Raw genomic sequence first — 23,682 nt, forward strand, 5'->3', positions numbered from 1 at the left:
CTGTACCTTCTATTATTCTTGATACTACTTCACTTAGTACTGCTATTTTAAATCCCTGAAATACTCTGCACAATCTATTTGATAAAAAGCCCATTCGGTTACATAGTAAAAGCTTCTGGGAAAAGCTATTTACAGTAAATAGAAATTCATTTTCATGAGGAGCAAATACAGATTTTGCACATGGAGCAGAGGCTCAAGGCGTTACTCACCAGCTTCACGCAGATAATGAAGGGTGGAGTTGCATCTCTGAAGTGACATATAGGAATTTTGGGTTTTGGTCTCTCCTGCAGGAAAAAGCAGCAGACATGAGTAGAGGGGCACACAGGGTTACCTGTTAGCATCGCTTTAGGAGCTACTTAACACTAAAAGGGGAAAAAAATATTTCAAGACCTCATGCTAAACAGTCCAGCTGGTCACATGCTTCTGCTCATTATTTTGCCAGTTGTTTCAAGCATCCCTGACTTTCTTTCCAGAATCTTCCACTACAATTGTGTTTCTCTGAATGAAGTTTCACACTCCACCAAACCTGAATTAAGAGTTTTCTGCTGGTGAAAGGAGAAGGTCTCCTCTCCTCCACTGCTTCTTCCCTACCTCCTCACCTCCAAGCCCTACGGGGACTTCACTATGAATCCAAGCTGCAGAGTTTTCTAAGGATTCACAACAGGCTGCAGTACAATCTCCTTTACAACTGATCTCAGAGGATGGGTGTGTGTTGGGAAGATAAATGCACAGATCTGTCTTAATTACTGCTCTGGTGACCCTGCTTTAGCAGGTGTGTTGAACTAGGTGATCTCCAGAGGTCCGTTCCAACACCAACCAGGCTGTGATTCTGTAATTATGCTGACAGTATTACAGCACTGGTACTGAGTCCTCAGTATCCAAGGTCAAAATCCTGAACTCCAGTTGCTTTCATGCAGCTGAAAGTGCTCATGAGCTTCCCAGTGCTGAACTTTATTTCAGTTTCTCTCATCTAACCACAAGCTGTATCTGAGGAGGTGCATCTCCCCCCACCCCTCCCTCAGTCCTGCTCCCATCAGATACAAGGATCATGCAACCTCAGGGTAATTTGATTCACAAGATAACTTGCCGGATAAGTTTTTATTTTGAGGGTTCCTTTTCTGCCAGATCAGCTAACTGAATCGACTCATCTCCAGCCACAGGATCACCAGACCCACTGCAAACATAGCAGTGGGAGCAGTGGCTGAGGCTGGTGACAGTCAGACCACCCGGCAGCCAGACCAGCTGGGCTGGAACGGCAAACTGCGCTCACAGGGTCCCATCCAGGGCCCAGCGAAACCAACAACTGCCTCTTCACCAACTGTTGTAGTGAATCTGGATGAAACTTTACTCCAGGTCTTGAGCTAATTGCTACCGTGAAATTAATACTGCAACAAAGCAATGGTTTTTTTCTACATGGTTTATTGCCATCTAGATACCATCCTTCATTGTCTAGGGAATTAATTGTTGCTGCCTAAAATTTTAGGATCCCTAAACCTATCAAAAGCTTACTCAGATACAGTGTAACTATAATATAGATAGGTTACAATTAATCAGTGAAGCTTCCTCTGTTTTAACAGACATTTGACTTTTATCCATCATGAACCAAATTCTGCTCACGCCTAAATAGCGAGCTGTGAGTGAAGGCTGTGTTTCACCCTGCCATCCGAATCCTTTCAGAGGATATTTATCTTTGTCTTACTAAACTGACTTCAGAGAGTGTGAGGTCCATAGTTCTGGCTCCACAGTTCACACTCCAGTACCAATCCCCAGCTATCTAGTTTTCTGTCACAGCCTCCTTACCAAAATGAGTTGCTATACAATATTTTAAATCAGTGATGTATTCTTCCATCACATTTCCCAGAATACTTCCAGATCACAGTAAAGAATGTTAGAGTGATTATAACTAACCTCAGATTCTTCGTAAGTGTAGAATCCTTTTGCTATTTTCTTTTCATCAACATCACAAAACGCAGTTACCTGGCAAAACAGAAGCGGAGCATTTCAATACTATTCTTAGCTACCAGCGGATATTTCACCTGTAGTGTATCTGTGCAAGTAATGCTACAGGTATGTGAATGAACACAGGAATACCGCAACACACCCTGGGCCACCTACGGAGCTTAAAAATTTATTACATCCTTTCTGTGTGTATCCTGAAGAGATGGGCAAATTCTGCAGTTGTCTATGTGCACATGATGTTTTTATGAACGTGAGAACAGGTGATGTAAGCTACTGAGTGCTTAACAGAAAACATCGATGAGATCATCAGCCTCATCCTCAGCGATATGCTCAGCAAACTGCAAAAAGCGACTGGGCTGCTCATTGTGGCACTTCCACTGAACACCTGAAACGAGACAACCCAAACCTTCCTCCTCCTGCCCACCCCAAGCACATAACAACTCACCCACCAGCAACACCACAGTGTCCAGAGCTGCACTATTGCTTCGCATGCTCTGCTAACACCAGCCTCAGCTCTGGGCATAACACACCAAGTTTGGGAAATCCTGTGGGTTTGGACCTTCTGTTTTTCAACTGAAAAGTTCAGCAGATTTGGTGTTTAGACACATAGAATTACTGCTTGGTTTTGGTTATTCTTACTGTAGTTATGGAAGCACTATTTGCAGCCCTAGACACCAAATATTTCAGATGGTTTTTTATTTGCATTCCTCATAAATATGCTGGCAGAATAGATGTCTGCAATCCAAAATACACAGTGGCCTCATTTTTGAGCCATTAGGTTGCCAGTAACATTTCAGAAGACTTTTTAAAATAAACATAGCTATGTTTTCCTCTGACTTCCATTGGATCTATCCATATCATCTACACAGAACTCTTACACTGAAGCAGAACAGTTCGGATAGTTAAGGTCTTGTAGAAATCAATTATTCTGGTGAAAGCTGGATAGCAGTTTTCCTATCTTTTTAATTGTTGCATTAAAAATCGATTAACAACACTTACTGCTGAGAAAATTTGAAAAGCCAAACAGCTGTTTATTAATTTATTAAGTTAGAGAAGGCTGCGGAAGGCTGGCTTGTGTTCTGTGTCTACAAATCTCTCTCTCATGTTTTCTTCCTGCGATTAAGATACTTTTCTTTTACCTAAAGTGACTTCATTCCGTTTGTGCCGAGGACAACTCTGACACAAGACCATCAGTGTCATAAAGCGGGACTTTTATATTCTTTATTGCTACTTCACTCCCAACACAGATTGCCACCTGCAATTGCAATTGCAAAACTGCAAAGGAACAGAACTGATATGTGTGTTTTCAGGCCATGACCACAGTGAGCTTCATTCTCTCGCAACATAAAAGGTGCTTCTACATCAAAAATACTTTGGAGATATTTCTGCTATCCAATGGAACAGTTTTCTAACCAAATCCTTAAATACCATACTATCAGTTCTTCCACTAAACATCAATGGGAAGAGAATGACAACAAAAATAGCAAGGGACTACAAATATGGCTAAACAGCACCAGCACACAAAGTCACCGGGGAAAATACAGGCAATGAACTGGGAGGGTGGGCAGGGATAGTCCTTGGAACCACTTTGCAGCAGACATCCATACCTGGAAAATGGGTTGCTGGAAAACAGGCACCCAAAGAAATAAAGAACAGAACATTAAAGAAACATTTTCACTTCGGGGCTGTGTAACTAAAAGGAATCACATTACAGGCCAGCAGATACAGGCTTTGGATGATCCTGTTCCAGAGATCGCACTAAGGATGTTATAAACAAAATTTATCAGGATATGTCTTCACTATCACCCCAACAGAGCTCTGGGGATAAATACAGTACAATACACTGACTTACCTTCCAATAATTGAAGCTATTTTTTCAGCTGCTTATACTCAAAACACTAAAACTTTTGACAGGAGGTGAAGTGAAATTCTATCTACAATTTAATGTCAGTAACTGAGATTTCAGCTGTAAGATCTGTGCTGGAAACTATCACACTGTTGACCTTCAGCACATTATAACACAGTTATGAGAAACCCCTGACCAGTGCGCAGATCCCTCCTTAACACGAATGGTGTTAGAGAACCGAAGATAGTTCTTGTATCACTTAGGTTACCAGTAATGATGGCACCTCTTGTGCCAGAGCTCATACTGCCACGTGTAGGAAATCCAGCAAACCGCCTGTGCCACACTGACACCCAGAAGCACTGGGACAAAAACGCTGACAGGTAAGTCTGTGCCAGCTTTCCCTTGGAAGGTGCAAATGACTCTCACCATTTTTGAGTTACCACTAAGATATCTCCACACGTCATTTTCAATGGCTCCAGCCAGCTTAGAGCCGATATTTACAGTATTGTAAAACAGGTCAAACTTGAATGGGTAATTTTCCTGCCAGACTCCACACCACGTGGGTGGCTAAAGTGTAAGTCAACTATTTTTCTGCCACACACTATTTATTTTCCAAATCAAGAAAATCTGTGTCTGGAGTCTAAATACAGAACACAGTTGTTTATCCTATAAAGAGAACTCAAGGCATCAGGCTTAGATGAGCTATTTATACTATCAGGATAAACCCAGAGTTACCTTTTTATTTTCCTGCATTAATGGGCTCCTTTCTTTTATCTTTTATGAAGACCATCTATCTCATACATGGACTACTGTCTCCTAGGAAAGAACTGATAAATTATACAGCTATAAAGCAGTCTCAAGTTGTTTTTCCCCCCTTTATAGCAAAATGGCTCTTTTGCAGTGCCCCTGACTATATGACACCATTGGAGCTCACTGAGGCCTCAGATCACAATGCGGTTTTAAGAAAATATCTAAATGATTAAATATTTTTTGTTTGAACATCACTTGTATGGAAATCTGCACAACTTCAAAACAAAGACAAAAGACTTATTTCTCTCAGCTAAAAATTGGAAGAAACAGCTAGATATCTGTTATATACAAGATGCATAATTACTATAAGTAATTTTTATAAGTATACATTAACAACGGTGTAAAGGAAAAAGGAGAAACAGTTTTTTCCTTCATCATAGAAAGTTTATATAGCTCAAAAGATATTTACTTGAAAATATCTCTGCTAGGGGAAAACACGTTTGAGGAAGATAAAAGCAATTCTGTGGCTTGTTCTCTTTAGTAAACAGAGCAGCCACGTGAAGGGACACACAGGCTGGGACTATCAGACCTCCCTGGGGTAAAAGGAGATTAACAGGTAGCAGCTAAACCCAGCTCCAAATGTCCAGCCTAGGAAGTAAGTAAGCGTGGGTTTGGGGTGCAAGTGTAATTACCTGTTTGCATTGTGCTACACAAGATTTAAGATTGTTTCATACTTGACTTGTTGGCTGTTCCAGAGGATGTTTCCTTACACATTCCGTTCCACTCAAACTTCCTAATGGAAAAACTGGAAGATTTCATCAGCCTAATCATGTCCTTTTATGGTGAATGATCTAGGATTTCTATGATTCATAGGATTTTGTTCCCTCATCTTATTTTGACCTGTAGTCTGCTTTAGGTCTGTAATGATCATTTACAGAAAGCAACAAAACACAATCACAGCAATTTTTTCAAGATGTGTTCTAGCTGGAAGGATACAAGGCACAAGTTTTACAAGAGAGAGTGGATAACTTCATAGAACAGGATAGAAAAAATGGACAACCCTTTTGAGAAATGGTCACCTGCACATTATCCTCTCTCCCTCCTCATTACAACAATTGGTCTCATGAAATTTATCTTTAAAGAAGACAACCTGCAAACTCTGCAAAGATCCTATACGAGCAGATCTTCCCTATTGCATTCTCTTCCCTTCTCATGCAATCCTTCATCCATTTTAAACTCTTAGTGACCCTGTTGATTCTTCTATTTATAATTCTTCCATTCAAACTTATATAAAACCTTGGAAGCATGTCAATACACATCTCCGCAAAAGTTAAATCAATTTTGGCCATTCATGTCAAAACAAAGTAACTGGAAGCATTATAACACAAGTTTAAATAGATGCAGTTAATGACAAACAGAACAAGAGACACGCAGAGGCACGAACATCTTCTAGTAAGTCACAAGCAGAACCATGAAACCAGCACGCGACTCCCAGTCACAGTCTGAAGGGTTTTCAGTATTAGGGTGCTGCTTTTATTTCACATCTAGCATTACAGCCACGCCAGAAGCTGTGGGTACATTACATGCCAGGCAACCAGTCCGTGACTCCATTTCAAGACATGACTCCATTAGAGACAGCAGCATCTTCCCGCTTTGCACATACCCATAACAAAGAATCCAACATGCCAAATGAGCTTCTAGATATTGTCCATACAACATTGCCCTTACTACATAAGACATACAACTGCCTTTATACACACCAGCGTGGGAACTAATTGCCAGTGTCTCGTTTCTCCAGGACCGACAAGGACATCAGTCACACCAGTAACTTTTCAAGTGCACACAGCTCTATACCCACAGAACGGGTGTTGCCAAAAGGACATTTTCCCAAATGGAAGCAACAGGGAGATTCCCTTACATATTTCAGCATGAATATTCACTATAGTCCAAAAGGAAGCCTCTATTTTACCCCATGTCATTGTAGGATAATTTATACCTGGATTTAACTGAAGGTTTGAAATGTCATGCCCCTCCTTGTTCTACAGTCTCTCTCCATTAAAATGGTTTCAAATTGTGATTCTACTTCTCGCTTCACAGTCAAGGTGGGTGTAATATTCTTCCCTTTATGTTTCTTTGCTTTTACATGTCATCACTTCATTTTCCCATACTGCCATTCATCTAATTTAGAGCAGTTAAGATGCTACAAAACTTAAACATTTCTTGCTTTTGTAAGTTGAAGTACATGGCTTAGTGACTTTGCTCTTAGAAAAAGGTGATGAGAAACTAACAGATGATTTTAAAGGGTTAAAGAGGTAGGAAAAAAGAGTACACAAAATACTCTCTGGAAGCTTCCAAGTTTGCCACTGGTGGCCAGGGTTGGCCTAGAGAAACTTCAGGAGCTGGCTGGGTACTGGTCCTGTTTCCATGCCACTAATTAGCTGATGCTTATTTTGTCCTTTCCTCTCCTTTTCTGTTAGCTACTTGAACACTATTTTCAACTATTGGAAATGACACAAAATGTTCATGGTGAAGTTCTCCTTTTAGCTAAAGTTTGGTGGAGAATAAAAGAGCAGACAAGACAGCTCAGAAACCCTCCAGGCAAATGCAGCATCCCCAAAACATTTGGTTTCCATCTTCAGCTGCAAATTACAGACAAGACGGATGCGTTTTAAACAAAAAAAGGTCTGTTTGACTTCATTCTTGCAGAAATGCTAATACTGAACCACTGTCAACTGTGTGAATGAAGAAGGGGACAGCCAGGAAACAGAATTTCCCTAAGAATACTGAGATCCTAATAATTAATTCATTAAAAAAACCCCTACTAGTTGAATAATTTTTTTCTTACGTTGCTGTTTAGCAAAAATACTGAGCTTTGGATTTTTGCCTAAGCTGTCTGGAGACAAAGCATTATTTTAATACTCACCATAGAGATGTCTGAAGGAAAAGAGACAACGTGGCTTAGGTGTCCTTTTCTCTTTTAACTTACCCATGATTCAAATCCAGACTGTTTTCCAAACAAACTAAAGGATTAATTTGTTAGAGAGTGTGCACATACAGAGGCTGCCGCTTCCTGGAATTGCCAAATTTTATTTTCTAAGAAACAATGCTCTTTGGCATGCAACGTATTTATACTTTTCAAACATCTCACACAAACTTAGTCTGTATAAGAAATACAATTGCTTTGTTTATCCGGTTCTAAAAATACTAGAAACATTCTATTTTGAAAACAAAGTTTTCTTACATGCCCTAAGCTTGACAGGTCAAACTAATTAATTCTCTTCCTGAAGATTTAGTACAGTTCAGCTTTTTTCATAATTGCAAAATAACACAAGCTGTATGTAATAGGTTTTTGTTTTGTTTTGTTTTTATTATTTATTCTAGGAGTACGTGTATCAAATTTTCTACAGGTACTTAGTGTCAATTTAGAAAATAACCCTGCTGTGTCTCCGCATTCCAACCAAAATCGATTTCATGACATCTAATGAAATTCTAAGTCTCAATAAAAGGACGCAGCAAGAGAGAAACAGAGCACAGGTGACATTTTCAAGAGTCTAAACTGACTTAAAGTATAAACACCAACTGAAATAAAATTTAGACAGTTAATTTATACAGGTAAATTTGGCAATTTTACCTGCATTTCAAAGAGCATTAGATCTTTTAAGATCACACTGTTTTACACAACTGGACCTTCAGAGGGGAAAATGGGAATTATATTGATGTAATACATCATCACAGAATCCCAGAATGTCAGGGGTTGGAAGGGACCTGGAAAGCTCATCCAGTGCAATCCCCCCATGGAGCAGGAACACCCAGATGAGGTTACACAGGAAGGTGTCCAGGCAGGTTTGAATGTCTGCAGAGAAGGAGACTTCACAACCTCCCTGGGCAGCCTGGGCCAGGCTTTGCCATCCTCACTGAGAAGAAGTTTCTTCTCATATTTAAGTGGAACCTCTTGTGTTCCAGTTTGAACCCATTACCCCTTGTCCTATCATTGGCTGTCACCGAGAAGAGCCTGGCTCCATCCTCCTGACACTCACCCTTTAGATATCTGTAAACATGAATGAGGTCACCCCGCAGTCTCCTCTTCTCCAGCTCCAGAGCCCCAGCTCCCTCAGCCTTTCCTCACACGGGAGATGCTCCACTCCCTTAAGCATGTTTGTTGCCTTTGTTGCCATCATATTTTGTCTTAAGGGGCTTTTGGAATTGTATTTTAAAGGTGTCTGTTTTACACAACTGATGAATTAATATCCCAGGGCCTCCATTTACAAGACAACACTAGATTCTACTTGTAGATACAAAATGACACTGAATCTCTCGTGTGCTCATCATTAGCAGAATATCTGAAAGCTTAAATCTTGTTAAGACAGCCTTTAAAGGGTGAGACAGGGAAAGGTTTTTATTGTTTTTAGGGTTGGAAAGGATGAAGCAACAACTATTGACAGCCTTTGTTCATATCGGATTTTAGAGTCTTTGGCAAGAGTTGAAGTTAGAAAATACCTGAAGGATTTTTACGGAAAAGCGCAGCATGGAGTTTAACTGGCCTCTTTTTACTGTTAATAATTTAGAATAAAAGGAAATCTGCCATGAATGACCTACTGCAAATTTTTTTCATTTATTTCCCGAAACTCCAGCAGCACAACCCTTTGATCAGCACATGGAGAAGCCAGGTGTTTTAACTACTTCTACAGCATTTGGCCACTGACTTACTATAAAGCATTAGGATAGCACTTAAGCTTCACTTCTGACTGAAATTGATAGACTTGGGATCTCCCTTTTGGAAAAGCTCAGAAGTTACAAGGGCAATCATAATGAGCTGCATAAAACTAGTGCTTTGTCACTATAGAGAGCTAAATTCTGCTCTCACTTCGGATGATACAAGTCACTTTCTGAACCTATTTATCTGCATTAGTTATTGAGAAAACCTCTGAATACTTCAGAAAACATGTCAGACTTGACAGATGAAGTTTGATTACTCTTACAAGGTATTAACGATCAGCCTGTAAGTGCATTTTACCAGTTGTTTTCTGCAGTACATTTGCTTACATTTCCACCTGGCATGTAAGCTTGCTAAATGTGTCTGGTCTAGTATCCATTAATGAATGGGTTAATGCTCAATGCAATACTTCAATATCAAACTCCAGCATACTGGAATATGTGCAATTGTAACTTCGACAGAAGCAAAATAGCATCACAGCCTGCAGCACTGCCAAAGCAAACATTATGTAAAGGTCAGCTGGAAAGAACATCAAGATCCAGTTAATTAGAACCACGCCGTCAGTGCTAGCGTACGGGGAATGAAGGTTGCTCCTCACTGAGAGGTAAGCTCTCATTCTCTAGTGGAAAAATAGAAAAAAACAAAACAAACCAGCGATATTATTTTTCTCTTGCCCTTTCTATAATCTCTGCAGCGACATCTGTTAATTACCATTGTGTTTGCTGAACAGGATGTGAAGTCCTGAGTGAGTCACTTACAGAAGTAGGTGGCAAATGTAACCCAAAGCTAGAGAGGTGTTCTATCTTAATATCAATCTCCATTTCGGCTTGGCACAAAAAAGGCTAAAAATTAAAACAAAAATCCAACACCTAAGATGGTGAGACACTGCTGCAAAAAACAACGTAGTCTTGTTTTTCTGTAAGATGTCAAAAATCCCTGCTTGCACACCACTGCCAGACAAGCTGCCATCTCTTCCCTTGGATCTTATTTTCTAATTCTCACCATTCTGTAGACAGAGAGGTGCAATGGTTTCGAGTAGGGTAGTGGAATTCACAAAGTGCTCTTCAAAATACTAAGGAAAGAGCATTTTCATAAACCCCCCAAAGTCATGTGCACAATACACCACATGACCAAGGTCTTGCAATACATTAATGGATGGTTCTGTCCTCTTGGAGTGAAGGAACTGATTGGACACACGTAACATTTTCTCTTACTCCATGCAGTGCAGCCACTGCCACATGATGGCAATGAAACAGGGATGGCATTGGAGTATCAAATTCAGGCTCAGTTTTTGTGTTATATATTTACTGTGTGCGTGTATTCCATGCCTAGTCAGCAATTGCAACTGTGGATATACAAATTTATTCTGTTTTCTTTTTATATGTGTGTGGTCTGATGGCCACTACATTAATCAGGTTTATATATATTTGTCATTTTGTCTTGCCATCCATATTTTTGAGAAAACACATTTGGTAATAAAATGAATGTTCTGTGGCTCTTTATAAGAAACAGCCATTTGACATCAGGCCTAAGGCCTTTATCTAACAAGAAGTTATTACGGAAAAGAAAATGCTATAAAAGATATTTAAACTCTCAGACAAACCTCTCCTGAGAAATATCAGCCATTGCTAAATATAAGTAACCTCTGCATTTTCAATTGACTGTAAATTAAATTACATAGTCATAATAGTCATATATAATAGTTTCAACTGGCCTGTTCACCCCACACCCCACCCCTATTTTTAAACAGTCAAGCTTTTCAAAAGGGAGTTACAGAACAACTACTCATAATACAAACCAGGCTGAGCAGCACCTGATAGGGGACCTGCCCACTATCCACTTAGGAACTGGGCAAATATTCTGTGTGTATGAATAATCCTGGACAAGGTGGGTTAGTATTATACCATCCAAATAAAGAGATATTCTGCTCACCTTGTGTACCTGGCTACTACCTGGTTAATTACATAGTAGCAGGCCATAAACAGTCATATATAACTTATTACTATGCTTACTCACCAGAAGCAGGAACATGGGTGCATATGTTGCACTATGTACATACTGCACACTCTAAATAAACTAATATAGCATTTTAAAAGAAGAAATACATTATGTAAAATATTAAGAATTTCCCCAATTTGTATTAATCATCAGCTAGTACTTTGGGGACAAAATATGCAAATTTTGCTACATGACGTTAGAAGCGGCAAGGAGGCCTATGAAAGAGGAGGGAGTGTTTTTGTACGGATGTCACCCACTCTTAGGAGCTCACCTTTTTCTGATTAGCTGGTGACAAGCTTCTGTAGAGCTTCTTGCCTTGCTTGCCAGCATTCCAAATAGTGAATGATGTCCAGGAGCTCAGGACTCTGTCTTCAAGAAACTTGACTCGGTGATTCCAGATGGTTCCCCTGGAGAGTTAGAAAAAGGGTGGATTTTAACACCTAAAACTTTTAGCATTATTATGTACCTTTACATACATACTCACATACATATGACCAAACATATTCACATATCATACAAAAAAACCACACCAAAACATTATATTAGAAATTTCCAAGGGAAATTTAAACTGCTGTTAGAAAAAACAGAAACTCTGTGGAAGTTCTCAGACAAAAATCATTAAGATAGATTTGAAGCTGTAGCTACACCACTATTATTTTCAAGAACCCTAACAGAAGATCACAGGAAGATGAAAAACTCTGTCTACAGTAATCACATTCAACACCGACAATTCCACCTGCCCACCAACGCACTGTTTGCCCACACCTAACGTCTAATTGTCTTTCCTTTCTACAAGCGATTCGTCAAATAGGATTTTCCATTTGCTTTATCATGACAGAACACAGTAGGCTTTTAGCAATTGTTACAACTTGTCCTACAATTTGTAATACATCTTTTGATCCAGGAAATTAGACACTGAAATTAGTTAAAGCATTAACAGAAAAAAACCTAGTATTTTTCCTGTGAGATCCTAAAGCTGCCTATGGTTTTCTTTCTATTATGAAGCATGTACTTTCTCCTACCAATTTACCTTTCTCACAGTTCAAATTTGAGCGCCACAGTCTTCTGACTGTACCAATTCAGTATGGAATTTAAAAGCCAAAGTACTCACTGGATATATTATTTCTTCTGCTTCAAATAAGATTTCTGATTCACGAGTCAGCACAGCTACAGTAAGCTGTTTCTGGTCTGCAAAAGCAGCTTGCCCTTTTACAGCAAAATCAGAATCCATTCAAGTTTCCTTGATGTTCAGAATCTGAAGTGTCCAGGTGGGCAGACAGTCAGGAAGAAGAGCTGCTCCAGCTCTGCTGCTGTCAGTCCTTCTCACCAATGAACCCATCCGCTGGGTCTCCAGCCGCAGTTCTGACTCCATAATCCCATATGCATTACACCAATTTTAGTTCTACTACAAAACTGTAAAACACATGAGTATGATCACTAGAGATACCTGATGATCTGGCATTACTGTAACATCTGACCTCTATGAAACATTTTCAAATTTTTCCTTTTAGTAGCAGATTATCAAATTTCACAAAGCCCTGTAACAAATATACTACTCCAAATTAGTCTATCAAGTATACCTCTGAGGTACAAATATAACATTTGAGGTTAATAGGTAAACTAATTTCACAGAGTCACAGACTGGTGGGGGCTGAAGGGACCTCTGTAGATCCCCCAGTTCAACCCCCCTGTTAACACAGGGTCACCAGAGCAGATCACACAGGTCGGTCCAAGCAGGTTTGAATGTCTCAGAGAAGGAGACTCCACACCCGCTCTGGGCAGCCTGGGCCAGCACTCAGTTTGCTCCCACAGGTTTGTTAGCAAGCTTTTCTAATATTTTAATATAGGAATTTCATGGTTTTATTTGCGTTGTTGCCTTCACAGCCCTGAGTTATAGTTTGAAAAACATGCAACCCTCACAGTCCCAAGACACATGGATTCTTGCTGGAATTATTTGCTAGCTCCAGGGAGACCCCTGCGCTTCAGTGTGTGATTTTTGAGCACAGCCCAATCCCGCTTAGCACTTCATCATTGATTGCAGTGTGATAACTTGGAAAGAACTTCACACACAAGTAAATGTACCCAAGAAGAACAGTACCTCCACATAGAATTTCCACGCTGGTTTGGGGCCTATGCCCGTGCACCAGCACTTTGACTAATGGAGAAAAAAAACACCTTGGATTTTATTGCAAATCTCTTCTAATGCAACCACAAGCTGCATTCCTACCGCAAAGCTTTAGCTGCCGCTGGCATCCTGTGACACTTGCCTTTTTCCATGCTCATTAGAGAATACTATATTCCCAGCAGGAAAGTTAAAGGAAAGAAATATGAAGGTCAAGCATTTTTCCAGGATCACTTTACTGGAAATTTTAGTGCTTCTGCTAGCTTCTAAGAAAGCAGATTATTGCTTTACACGTAAATGGAAAGGATTTTAAACTGATTTTACTTTGAAATGTGACTTCAGGAGGGTAATATTACATTCCAGAGGTACTCCAGAATCTGTTCTGTTGACTTGAGTGACACAGGCAAGTTTCTTTTCCATTTGAGTGTGCAAAGTTAAGAAAGCTGAGGGAGAAATAGGCAGCCTTACATGGCATAAAAGGAATTATCAACTATCTTCTAGTGGTGGAGCAAACACTGGGATCTGCATCCAGGCACACAGAAAATGTTTCTGTTACTCATGGAAACATTCCAGTACATTTAGTATCGGCTGCTTCCAGACCATAGGCATTTGCTGTCAAGGTGATGGGTGCCTGTGGTCCACGAAAGTCCCTATAGAGGTAAAATTCAAGCAGACCAAATCTCGTTACTGGTATCACCCATAGAGATTTCAGATCGAAGCAGATTTACTGACCTAATATTATTTATGAATGTTATATTGAGAAATGCAAGCGGGGAAAGTATTTAAGGGAACTAAACTCAGAAAATAAAAGGATATGAAACTCTTTAAACTCCAAATTAATTAGATCACTGTTCAAACACAATAACGTTGAAGCAGAATGTAGCTTACAGAGTGTCAGAAGAGAGAGTTTCAGTTATCCCCTTCAGGTTTCTGGTTAACCTAATTTGCCACATTTTTTGATGTTTCCAGAATAGATCACTGGGATTCCTGCCTCGAGGGATAAGGAAACACCATTTTCCCATCCGCTAAGAGCCAGTGCAGGTGCAACAGACGGGAACTGTAGCAACGTGCAAAGGATGATTAAAGAAAATGCCTGAAACGATCTAGAACTTGTACAAACCACTACTCAGAGATGATTCTCACAGCTATATTCAGCTTTTGAATTATTATTCATAGCCACCAGCAAAACCTAGGAGGTAATATTACTCTGCATCATGTCCCAAATAAGGCTGCTTTTCCTAACCATGGCAGAAAGGATTAAAGCAAACTGATTCCCAGTAGCCTTTAGTATCATTTCCCAGCCTGTATTCAGTTAACAAGATTTTCCTCAGCCAGAAGCTGGGATACAAATACTTCTGATTGCAGAAGGTGGTTCTCAAATCCTAATACTACTCCTTGACCCAAGTTCTTTAAGTACATTACTTTCCCCACTTCTTGCATTTTCTTGTCACTTGTTTAGAAAATAAATGTTAGACATAGACATTTTTCTACTAGGAAAATCATTCTTGAGGGTTACATAATTTTCCTAAGATCTCATTTACCGCAGCCCTTCAATACTCATCAGTTTTGTAGTCTGGAATGAAGAAGAGGAGTCAAAATTCTGCAGGAGTGAAAAGAGAGTATTCATGTGGCGGGTGAGAACGACTACGAAGTGTGTTCCTCAGTCCCAAGTAGTTATTACCATACCATCCACCCAAGTAACGTAACAATGGAGCTCTGTTAAAATGTGTGGTGACCTACTGACTGAATACAGGAGTCAAGAAACATCTGCTCTCCTCCTATTTTGAAATGAAAGATAATGTGACAATAAAAGCTATATGATTTAATGTCTGAGCTCAGTTAAACCTCGCCATATTGTTTGACTGCCTTTCCCCTCCTTCCCCCAGTGAGGCTACATAAATGAATCAACAGAGCAAAGACAGATGTACAAGTACTTGAGAAATGCATAAATACAAGCCCAATGTCCTAAACAGTTGTGGAATTTTTAGGCATTGATTACCATCCATGGTAATACTATAGATCTATAAATCTGGTCTTTCCTATGTACGCTGGTCCCACACGCTACTCAGGTAACACCAGACGGGAAGAGGAGCTATTCAAGTCAACAGCCTCTTCCAGTGGTTTTTTATTCATGGCAGGATAGGAGAGTTCTATATTATCAGCGAATCTCACCTGATAGATAATCCAGAGGTGGAAAAACAGAGAACATTTCAATCACAGTGAGAGCTGAAAGAATAGATTCTTATAGTGAGTTTTGCATGCAGAATTCAAGGTCTGTACAATCCACAGGAAACTCAGAAATGAATCCCATTTGAACCTTGACCATACTGGTGAATAAACTGATTTTTTTTTTGTCGTTGTTGTTCTGTTGAACTTCATATGAACTTATTAATTGCTGGACTATATCGTCCCACTGAGTTATTACATTTACACTGTTAATAGGTTCTATTAATGTCTGAGTTCATCTTCAGGTCATGGGTCATTAACTGAGGCATGGTTTGCATTGTGGCCTATTTTTCATGAAAGGCTTATTAAGAAAGACAGAGACTATCAATGTTACTGCCATTTACTTTTCAAGAATCTAATGAGGTCATTAGTTACCATGTTTAATTGAAGTGCCAAATGCAAGCATAGAAGATAAAAATGCGGTTGACCTCGTCTTTATTTCAGTTGCACAGGAACACGTTCCGCTATTTCTCTCTCCTATTTTTGGCTGGGTGTTTTTGCAGGAAATGAAGGCGGCATTCCTGTGCACATCAGCGCCAGAGCCCCAGACCCCCGGGTACCTCTAAAACCACCAAATGTGCGTTCCAGACCAAGTGCCTGTTCTCCTGCACTTAGATGACACTGGGAGCTTCTAGTGCCTGAAACCAGATGGTTTCAATAGACTACGTAAGTTGGGTTATTTCTGCAGAATAAGGTCTTACAATATTATACTCATTCTGAATACATGGCATATGAAATTACTGTGAGCCTCGTAAGTACACTTCGCATTTTCTGCATCAAAGGGAATTGCCTGAATCTCAGACAGAAGGTACAAACCTTATTTTCCATGTGTATTTAATTTCTCTCAACCAAAAGCCTGTCAATTGCTACAAGAATTAGCTACATGCCCCAACTGCATGTCTGCATGAGCAACACTACCTACAGACAAGTACGATGTTTTATTGCTCTTCTTGCTCCAAGCTTTTATCTCGCAATGAGGTACATTGTTTTATAAACAGTTCCTTTTTCTCCCCTGTGGCAAGATAAAAATCTATGAATTTTACAATGTTTTTATTATACATTAAGCTTTCTTCCTACAGTACTTTTCACTATAAAGGCAGCTCTGATGTTGCATCAAATTGGTGTAACATAGCTATGTAGCACAAAGTACACACAGCCCCAGGATATGAGCTGCAATGTGAGATTAAATTATTTGGATCTAAGAGGTACAATATGTGAGATTTCATATTGTAAATTCTTGGCTGAAGAGACTATTTCTCACAACTTGTATTGCTCATTCCCACTGAGCAGGTATTGATCACAGACTTGAGACGAAATTGCAGGCAGAACATTTACATTTCAGTTTTCACCTAATGAAATCTATACATAGACTGTACTTCACTCAGATTCTGTCACACACCCAAAACATTTAATAACGCAGTCTGATGCCTCCAGGGAAAGGGAGAATGCAAATAAGATTTTGTTTCCTGCTTCACAGATACTTTCACCTCTCGATATTTGTTCCAGAAGGATACTAATCATAGGAAACAACCTAAAAAAAAAATCATTAGTGTTTACAATTATATGGACTAAATAAAAAGGACTAAATGTCCCTTGCCAAGTACTTTTATATATATCTTAGGAAGTCTGAAAATGCAAAATCAGGCATTTTTTCCCCTGAACGGTAACGAAAGACACTCATATAAACTAAAATCAGCCCACAATAGGCTACAAATGACAGTTGTCTTTGCTGAAAAGGTTTAATCACGCACCTTTGTATGAAGAAGTCCTGTTAATCAGCTCAACGTTACTACTGTCCTGGTTTTGTTAAAAACAAGACCAGTTCTCTTTCAGTGATTTTTCTTTCAGCCAAGTTCTTCCAGGTGGCTGTCACTCTGCTGCTGGAGTGATGCCAACTCCACATCGAGCACTTGAGATTGGTTTTGTATATTTTGTATATATATTCTCTGTTTATTAGCAGCATTAGTAAAACACTTTAAGACTCCCCAACTTGAAGTCTAAGTCTCTCTTCCTTTCCTCTTATCTTTCTTATCATCTTTCAGATCTAAAGGAAAGGGGTGGCGGGAAGTGAGGGGATAACAGGGAGCGTCTGCCACGGTTTATTGCCGCCTTGCCTTAAACCTTGATACTACGAGCATCGTTTTGATCTCAGACAAGATATTAATTGGTCTAGGCTAACTCTGAAAATTCGAAGACGAATCAGGCCAATGGCAAAAGGGAATACGCCTCAGAAAACTGCTGCATCAAAACTCACCGTAAGAAAGAAAAATTTTAAAAAGACTTCTAGAAAAGGTAGAACACACAGTAAGTAAGGTGGGATGACCAAAATGCAAATTAGGAAAGATGTAATTTAAATTATAATCTTAAACCTTTGCTAAGCTCTTTTTGCTCAACACGCACCTGACTCTTGAGAAACAAAAACCAACCCTCACAGCTTAAGGCACCAAACAGGGGAGCAAGCCAGTAAAAAGAGATGTTACACAACCTCATATTTGAAAGCTCACACAAAATGTTATTAACAGCAGTACCAGCAAAAAACCAACAGGAAGACTGTCTAGTCTGACCTCTTACAGACAAGAAAGGCACCAATCTGGAAATGCAAACAGCACATCTGAAACAGCTTACAGTATTTCCACATTCTCGCAGGGTGTTGTAATTCAGGGTGCTTGTGCCACACAACCTTGTAGATCTGAATAAGCAACAGCTTGCAGTAAATTCAAAACAAACTCTTTTCCAAGAATAAGATGTTTTCCCATAGATACCAGCAAGAGGCTTCCAAGAGTTCCAGCATCCCATGATGTGGGGCTCTAAAGTTTGTAACTAACTGCCAAAAGGATTACACACTAAAAGAGGGAAAAAACCACAACCTGACATTTAAACACTAATAAATAGGAAAATGAGTCACCTCATATTTGTCTACAAACAGCACTGCTGTAATAGAGTCTCCAAAATGCTTCCTTGCTCTTACAATACCTATTGTGAAACTATTTCAAGAACAGTTGCAAAGATGAAAAAATTTCTTAGAATATTTGTCAAACGTTCAAGTGCCCACACTAAAGTTCCTCACTAAATCATTAACACAGGTCTAGGGACAGCGTATGCGGGACAAGATCTGAACCAGACATTTCAAGTCATAATTTCAATTCCAGTATTACAGTATGTTACTCAAAAGCAAACTATAGCAAGAACGAACAGAAACAGGAGGATACTACCAACGTATTATGTTGTACTTGCTTTTTAGCCTTAAAAACCAAACAAACCAAAAAAACCTACAACGACCCCAACAAAACACACCACCACAAAAAAACCCAAACAAACAATTAAACACAACTTGGTAATTATTTTGCTGTGTCACGTCTCAAAGAGATCAAGCATCTTTGCTGCCAATCATACAAAATGAAGCTAATTTTTAAGTTCTACCAAAAAATGCAACTTACTCTAGGACAGAATGAGTTGCAGCCTGTGGATGGTATCGGTACAGCAGGAGGCAATGGTTTACTCGAAAGACTTCACCGCCCATTTGGATATGTTTATAAAAAAACAACAAATCTTCTGGAACACCCTGGAAGAGAAACAGTTATTTCAAACCAGGAAGTGACCTGAAATACTGAAATACATTTCTTTTTGAAGACAGTATTACAGACGTGAATAACAGGGACATAAACTTCAATCTCAGTTTTAAGTATTCTGTTTCAACACAGAAAAAACAATAAAAGTTAAAAAAAAAGAAATCCACATCAGCACAGCTTCTGAATTTCTTCCATAATTAAGGAAAGGAGATTCTCTAATTAAAGTGCTAGACATAAAATCCCTCTGTGTTTTTTTCTGGCCTTCTACTTTCAAGAGCAAGACAGTTCAGGGACTGTTTTCCATACCAGCACACCAAGAGTTCAGGTCAGACACAGTCAGGACTGGGCAACCAAGAGGGGTGGGAAGGGGAAGAGAGAAGAGACCAAAAAAGGCTTTGAATCCCAAAAAACAAACTCAAAACACTCAACTGAACATATGTATCTTGGGAGAAATCAGAACCAAAACCAAGCTCTGTACTTTGCAGCTCCAGACTTCACTGTATGATAGATTGATTTAAGACACTGAATTGGGCCACACTCCCAGACTCTGAATAAACTGGATTCTGATCTGGCGGCTTGTTAAGGGCAGATATCTGTAGCTATCACTTGTAGATATTTGTCTGACTTCTAGTTTAAGAAGTGCAATGCAGAAGAAAACTTTTAGTGAACAATTTACACTTCATGTGAACCTACTTTGAAAGCCACAAAAGAAATCTGGGGGTAGCTGAAGTAGCAAAGAGTAACCACAGTCACCAAGAATATAAGAAAAACCACAAACTCAAATACTGTCATTTATCTTCTAGTCCTTTCTATATTTTTCTTATTCTGAACTTTAATGGAAATACTGAGAGTCAGCAGCAAAGTTTAAACCTTTCCCTCTTTTCCGGTCACACACTAGACTGTGTCAGGCAGGGCCCAGATTTCATAGCACTGATCAACTTATTGCTGTAGTCATATTTTGATTCAGAGGTATGATTATATCACATACATACCTATAAGTCATTTTCTTTTGGATAAGCATTTACATTCTTCAAGATAATCCTTAATATGTATATTAAAAAAAGAGAGTTACTGCAGAAGTAAAAGGCTCTTTCAAAGTGCTGCTTGGTTCTGAGCGCTCTTTGCATTTACCAGCAGAAATATTTTGAAATGAAGTATTCCCAGCCCCAGCAGGAGCAGGTGCCTCGTCCAGCTCCGCAGTGGCCCCTCACGTCACGGGGAGCAGCACTGCCGCGTGTTCTTCAGGGCAGGAAAGATGTTGACTGTGCTATAGACCCTGCAGGGATGGGACTCCCTACGGCTCCTGAGCGTGGTGAGTTTGTTGCAATACCAGAGTTTTTATTCCCAATTGAGACATATTATTGGATCCAGATGGCATTTTGAATACCACAAACTTTTGGCAAACAACACAACTTTCAAAGAAAAAGATGTTTAACCACTAAAGGGATATTTTAATCTATTTTTGGAAAAATTAATATCCATAGGTAAAAGTATCAATTAATAATCCCGCATTACAGCAATAGGCTGCCACGTAAATAGTTTTCAGCATTAATAAATACAATTAAATTGCAAAGTTTAAATGTTACTGGACTACATACAGAATTTTCCACGTTACAGGCAAAACCCAGCCCCACGTGCACTGCTGCGGTAGGGGATAACTCATTGGCCTCCTCACTCAAGGCTGCTGATTCCAGTTCCCAGGGAAAAACAAAACCCTTCTCCATTCTAACCTGCATGCACTAGCCTACGCTAAATCGTCATTCACTTTCCCGTATTACTACTAAGCAGGTGAAGGATTTGTGTTTACCGACTACTTTGGGCAGGCATCACTTGCTGTGCTGACGACTGACTACAGTGTCCTCAACACATCTATTTGGGAAGCAGGCGCAAGCCATCTACAACTACAACAAGCTACAATTTTTGCAGCTGTACCATCCATAATGGTGAGGAGCATAAGTAGGAGAAATTCAGTTAAACAAAGATGATGGGGAAGTCAAATGGAAGAGAAGCAGTAAATTCTAAATAGTTTTTAATAACAGACTAGCAAAAAATGTCATTAGACATAGGGTAAGGAGTAAGTTTTCAACTAGCTTATAAAGTATTATTATTTTTGTCCCCATCACTTTTTCTTTCCTTTTTAGATCAAATATTGATATCTGTTCAGCCAAAAACATTAATGTCTGTGTTTTATCTAGATTTTTTCCCCCCAGAGCATCCTCACAGGTTATTTGACAGACTGACCATATTTTAATCATGTTTCAAAAAAGCCAAATTCCTACTTAGCCTTTTAGCTTTCAGGCCTTATTCTAACTGCTAGAATGACATTTGTGTGCTCTGGCAGGGAAAAATGGAAAAAGGCATTAGTTAACACCTAACAGCCTACAAAGTTACCTTAGAGCTTTGCAGCATGAGCTACAGTCTCCTGTGCACCAAAGGATATTTTGACACCGCCTCAATTCTTGCTTTTTTGGTGACCTTTTATCACAAAAATAGATCAAAACTGAGCTCCAGGCATTTTGTTCAGAGCCACAAGTTTGTATTCAGGCCAGTGGGTTATAATATGCTATTCCATCTGGGGCTCATTAAGAATAATTTGCCCCTGTTTACACTTTGAGATTAGCTTAGAACTTTGAGGCTGTCACTCTATTTTTAGTTTTCATAAACTTTAAAAGGAAGGTTAAATACTGAGGTGACAGGAAATCTGGATCCAAGTTGTGGTAAAACTCTAGAGAAAGAAACAAACGTGGCATGTTACAGTTGAGATGTCAAGAATAATACTGTGTGAATAAAGCCAAGACTACACAATACACCACATTCACATGTAGTGGAGTCTGCAGGTTAGAAATGCTTAATTATACAGTTCTTATTGTACTCTAGATTTCTTAGAGCATTTACCTAAAGCAAGAAGCTAGTTATTTTAGCTTAGAGCCATGACACCCAGTGACCAGAACAAAAGGACAATATGCTAAGAGACAAATAATGGGTCTTCCCAGTGATCTCCATTTGGACATTAACAGCAAACAGAATCTGTTGTCCACCTGAAGAACACATTTTGGTAGAAGTACCCAAGGTCTGTTCGCTACAATTGTGAAATGTTGGGTTTGTATGCAAATCAAAGTGCACTGTCAAACATATGAAGTAATAGCTTTGCTTCGAGAATAACAGACACCTCTCCCACCACGGTGCATGATTAAGTTCCCTGCTTTAACATGATACAGTTTAAAAAAATCTGCTTTTTTCAATAAGGAAGCACTGCACTTGATCTGAATCAGTTGGATAGCACAGAGATAATATTTTAGGAAGCTAAGGGGCAATAAAGTCAGAGATATGGTTCCCCAACTCTCCTCCTGGCAGCAGCCACTGTTTAAAATGTCACTTGCAGATCTTGACCAGAAAGAACTTCATTTCTGAAAACATTTTGTAAACATTAAAAGAATCTGTTTCACATAAAGCCTGGATGGTCTGAGAGATACATGCATACCTACCTGTAATTAAAAAAAAGATTACATAATAGCTTCTGTATTTATATTTTATCAGTCCACCATACTATTAACATTAATATCAAATCATAATTTCTTCCATAGAAGAATTATCTTCCATTTGTTCTAAGCACTGAAATATGAAGAACAGGTGTTTGGATCTAATTCCAAATGAGAAATGCAGCTTTTTGGCATGGAAACAGTTTAGCAAACGGAGACGGCTGAAACGTGGAGATTTGTTGGCCTGTTTCTGTGTTTACTTGCAGCAATATAACACAAGTCACACTGTTAAATACTTACCCTAAAATGGAGATAGAAGTGATCTAATTAATATAGTCATTAATATAGTCACCCCAAAGATGAAGAACCCCTTGCCCTGTCAGGCAGAGGGAGAAGACCTGAGACAGCCCCTGCTCTGTTGCTGTCGGGCAGAGGTAGGGGACAGAAAAGATGATGCGGGTTGGAAGCCAGTTCCAGTTCGGGGCCATGGGCAATCCCCCTCCCTACCTGCTTTGCTTCCCCATGTGCCCCCCTGTAATAGGTTTGAGGCCTGGATCTTGAAGAGGAGGTACGTGAGGATGTGGTGCAAGGCCCACCTACGAGGTCACATAGAAAGAGGCAGTTGACCCACACCTCAAGACCGCCTCAGATGAGAAAGAAGGAAGGGTAATTGTAGTGGGCAATTCCCTTCTGAGAGGGACGCAGGGCCCTCACGCAGGTGAGGAAGCTGACGAGGCCTCTACAGACAGCTGAGAGCAGCCTCCCAATCACAGGCCCTGGTTGTGGTGGGGGATTTTAACTTCCCTGATGTTTGCTGGAAGGACGACTCGGCCGGCAGCCACAGTCTAGGAGGTTCCTCCAGTGCCTTGACGATAACTTTGTGATGCAAAGGGTGCAGGAGCCAACTAGAAGAGGCGCAGTGCTGGACCTCATCCTCACTAACGAGGAGGGTCTGGTTGAAGTGGTAAAGGTTGAGGGCTGCCTTGGTTGCTGTTCTATTGTTGTTTCTGCGTTTTAGC

At 39.8% G+C, this 23,682-nt stretch overlaps 1 protein-coding gene across 1 annotated transcript in view; it reads right to left on the reverse strand.

Annotated features, from left to right (window-relative positions):
- Positions 1 to 23,682, reverse strand: part of B3GNTL1 (UDP-GlcNAc:betaGal beta-1,3-N-acetylglucosaminyltransferase like 1) — a gene marked incomplete at both ends in the record, with an annotated part of 89,408 nt that overhangs the window by 5,073 nt on the left and 60,653 nt on the right. Inside the window, 4 exons of the mRNA XM_080356689.1 lie at positions 210 to 284; positions 1,909 to 1,977; positions 11,539 to 11,674; positions 19,053 to 19,177. Of these exons, the coding sequence (XP_080212815.1) occupies positions 210 to 284; positions 1,909 to 1,977; positions 11,539 to 11,674; positions 19,053 to 19,177 (405 nt within the window). The remainder of the gene's footprint in view (positions 1 to 209; positions 285 to 1,908; positions 1,978 to 11,538; positions 11,675 to 19,052; positions 19,178 to 23,682) is intronic.

Source organism: Nesoenas mayeri (assembly GCF_963082525.1).
Source record: "Nesoenas mayeri genome assembly, chromosome: 19".
NCBI lineage: Eukaryota > Metazoa > Chordata > Aves > Columbiformes > Columbidae > Nesoenas > Nesoenas mayeri.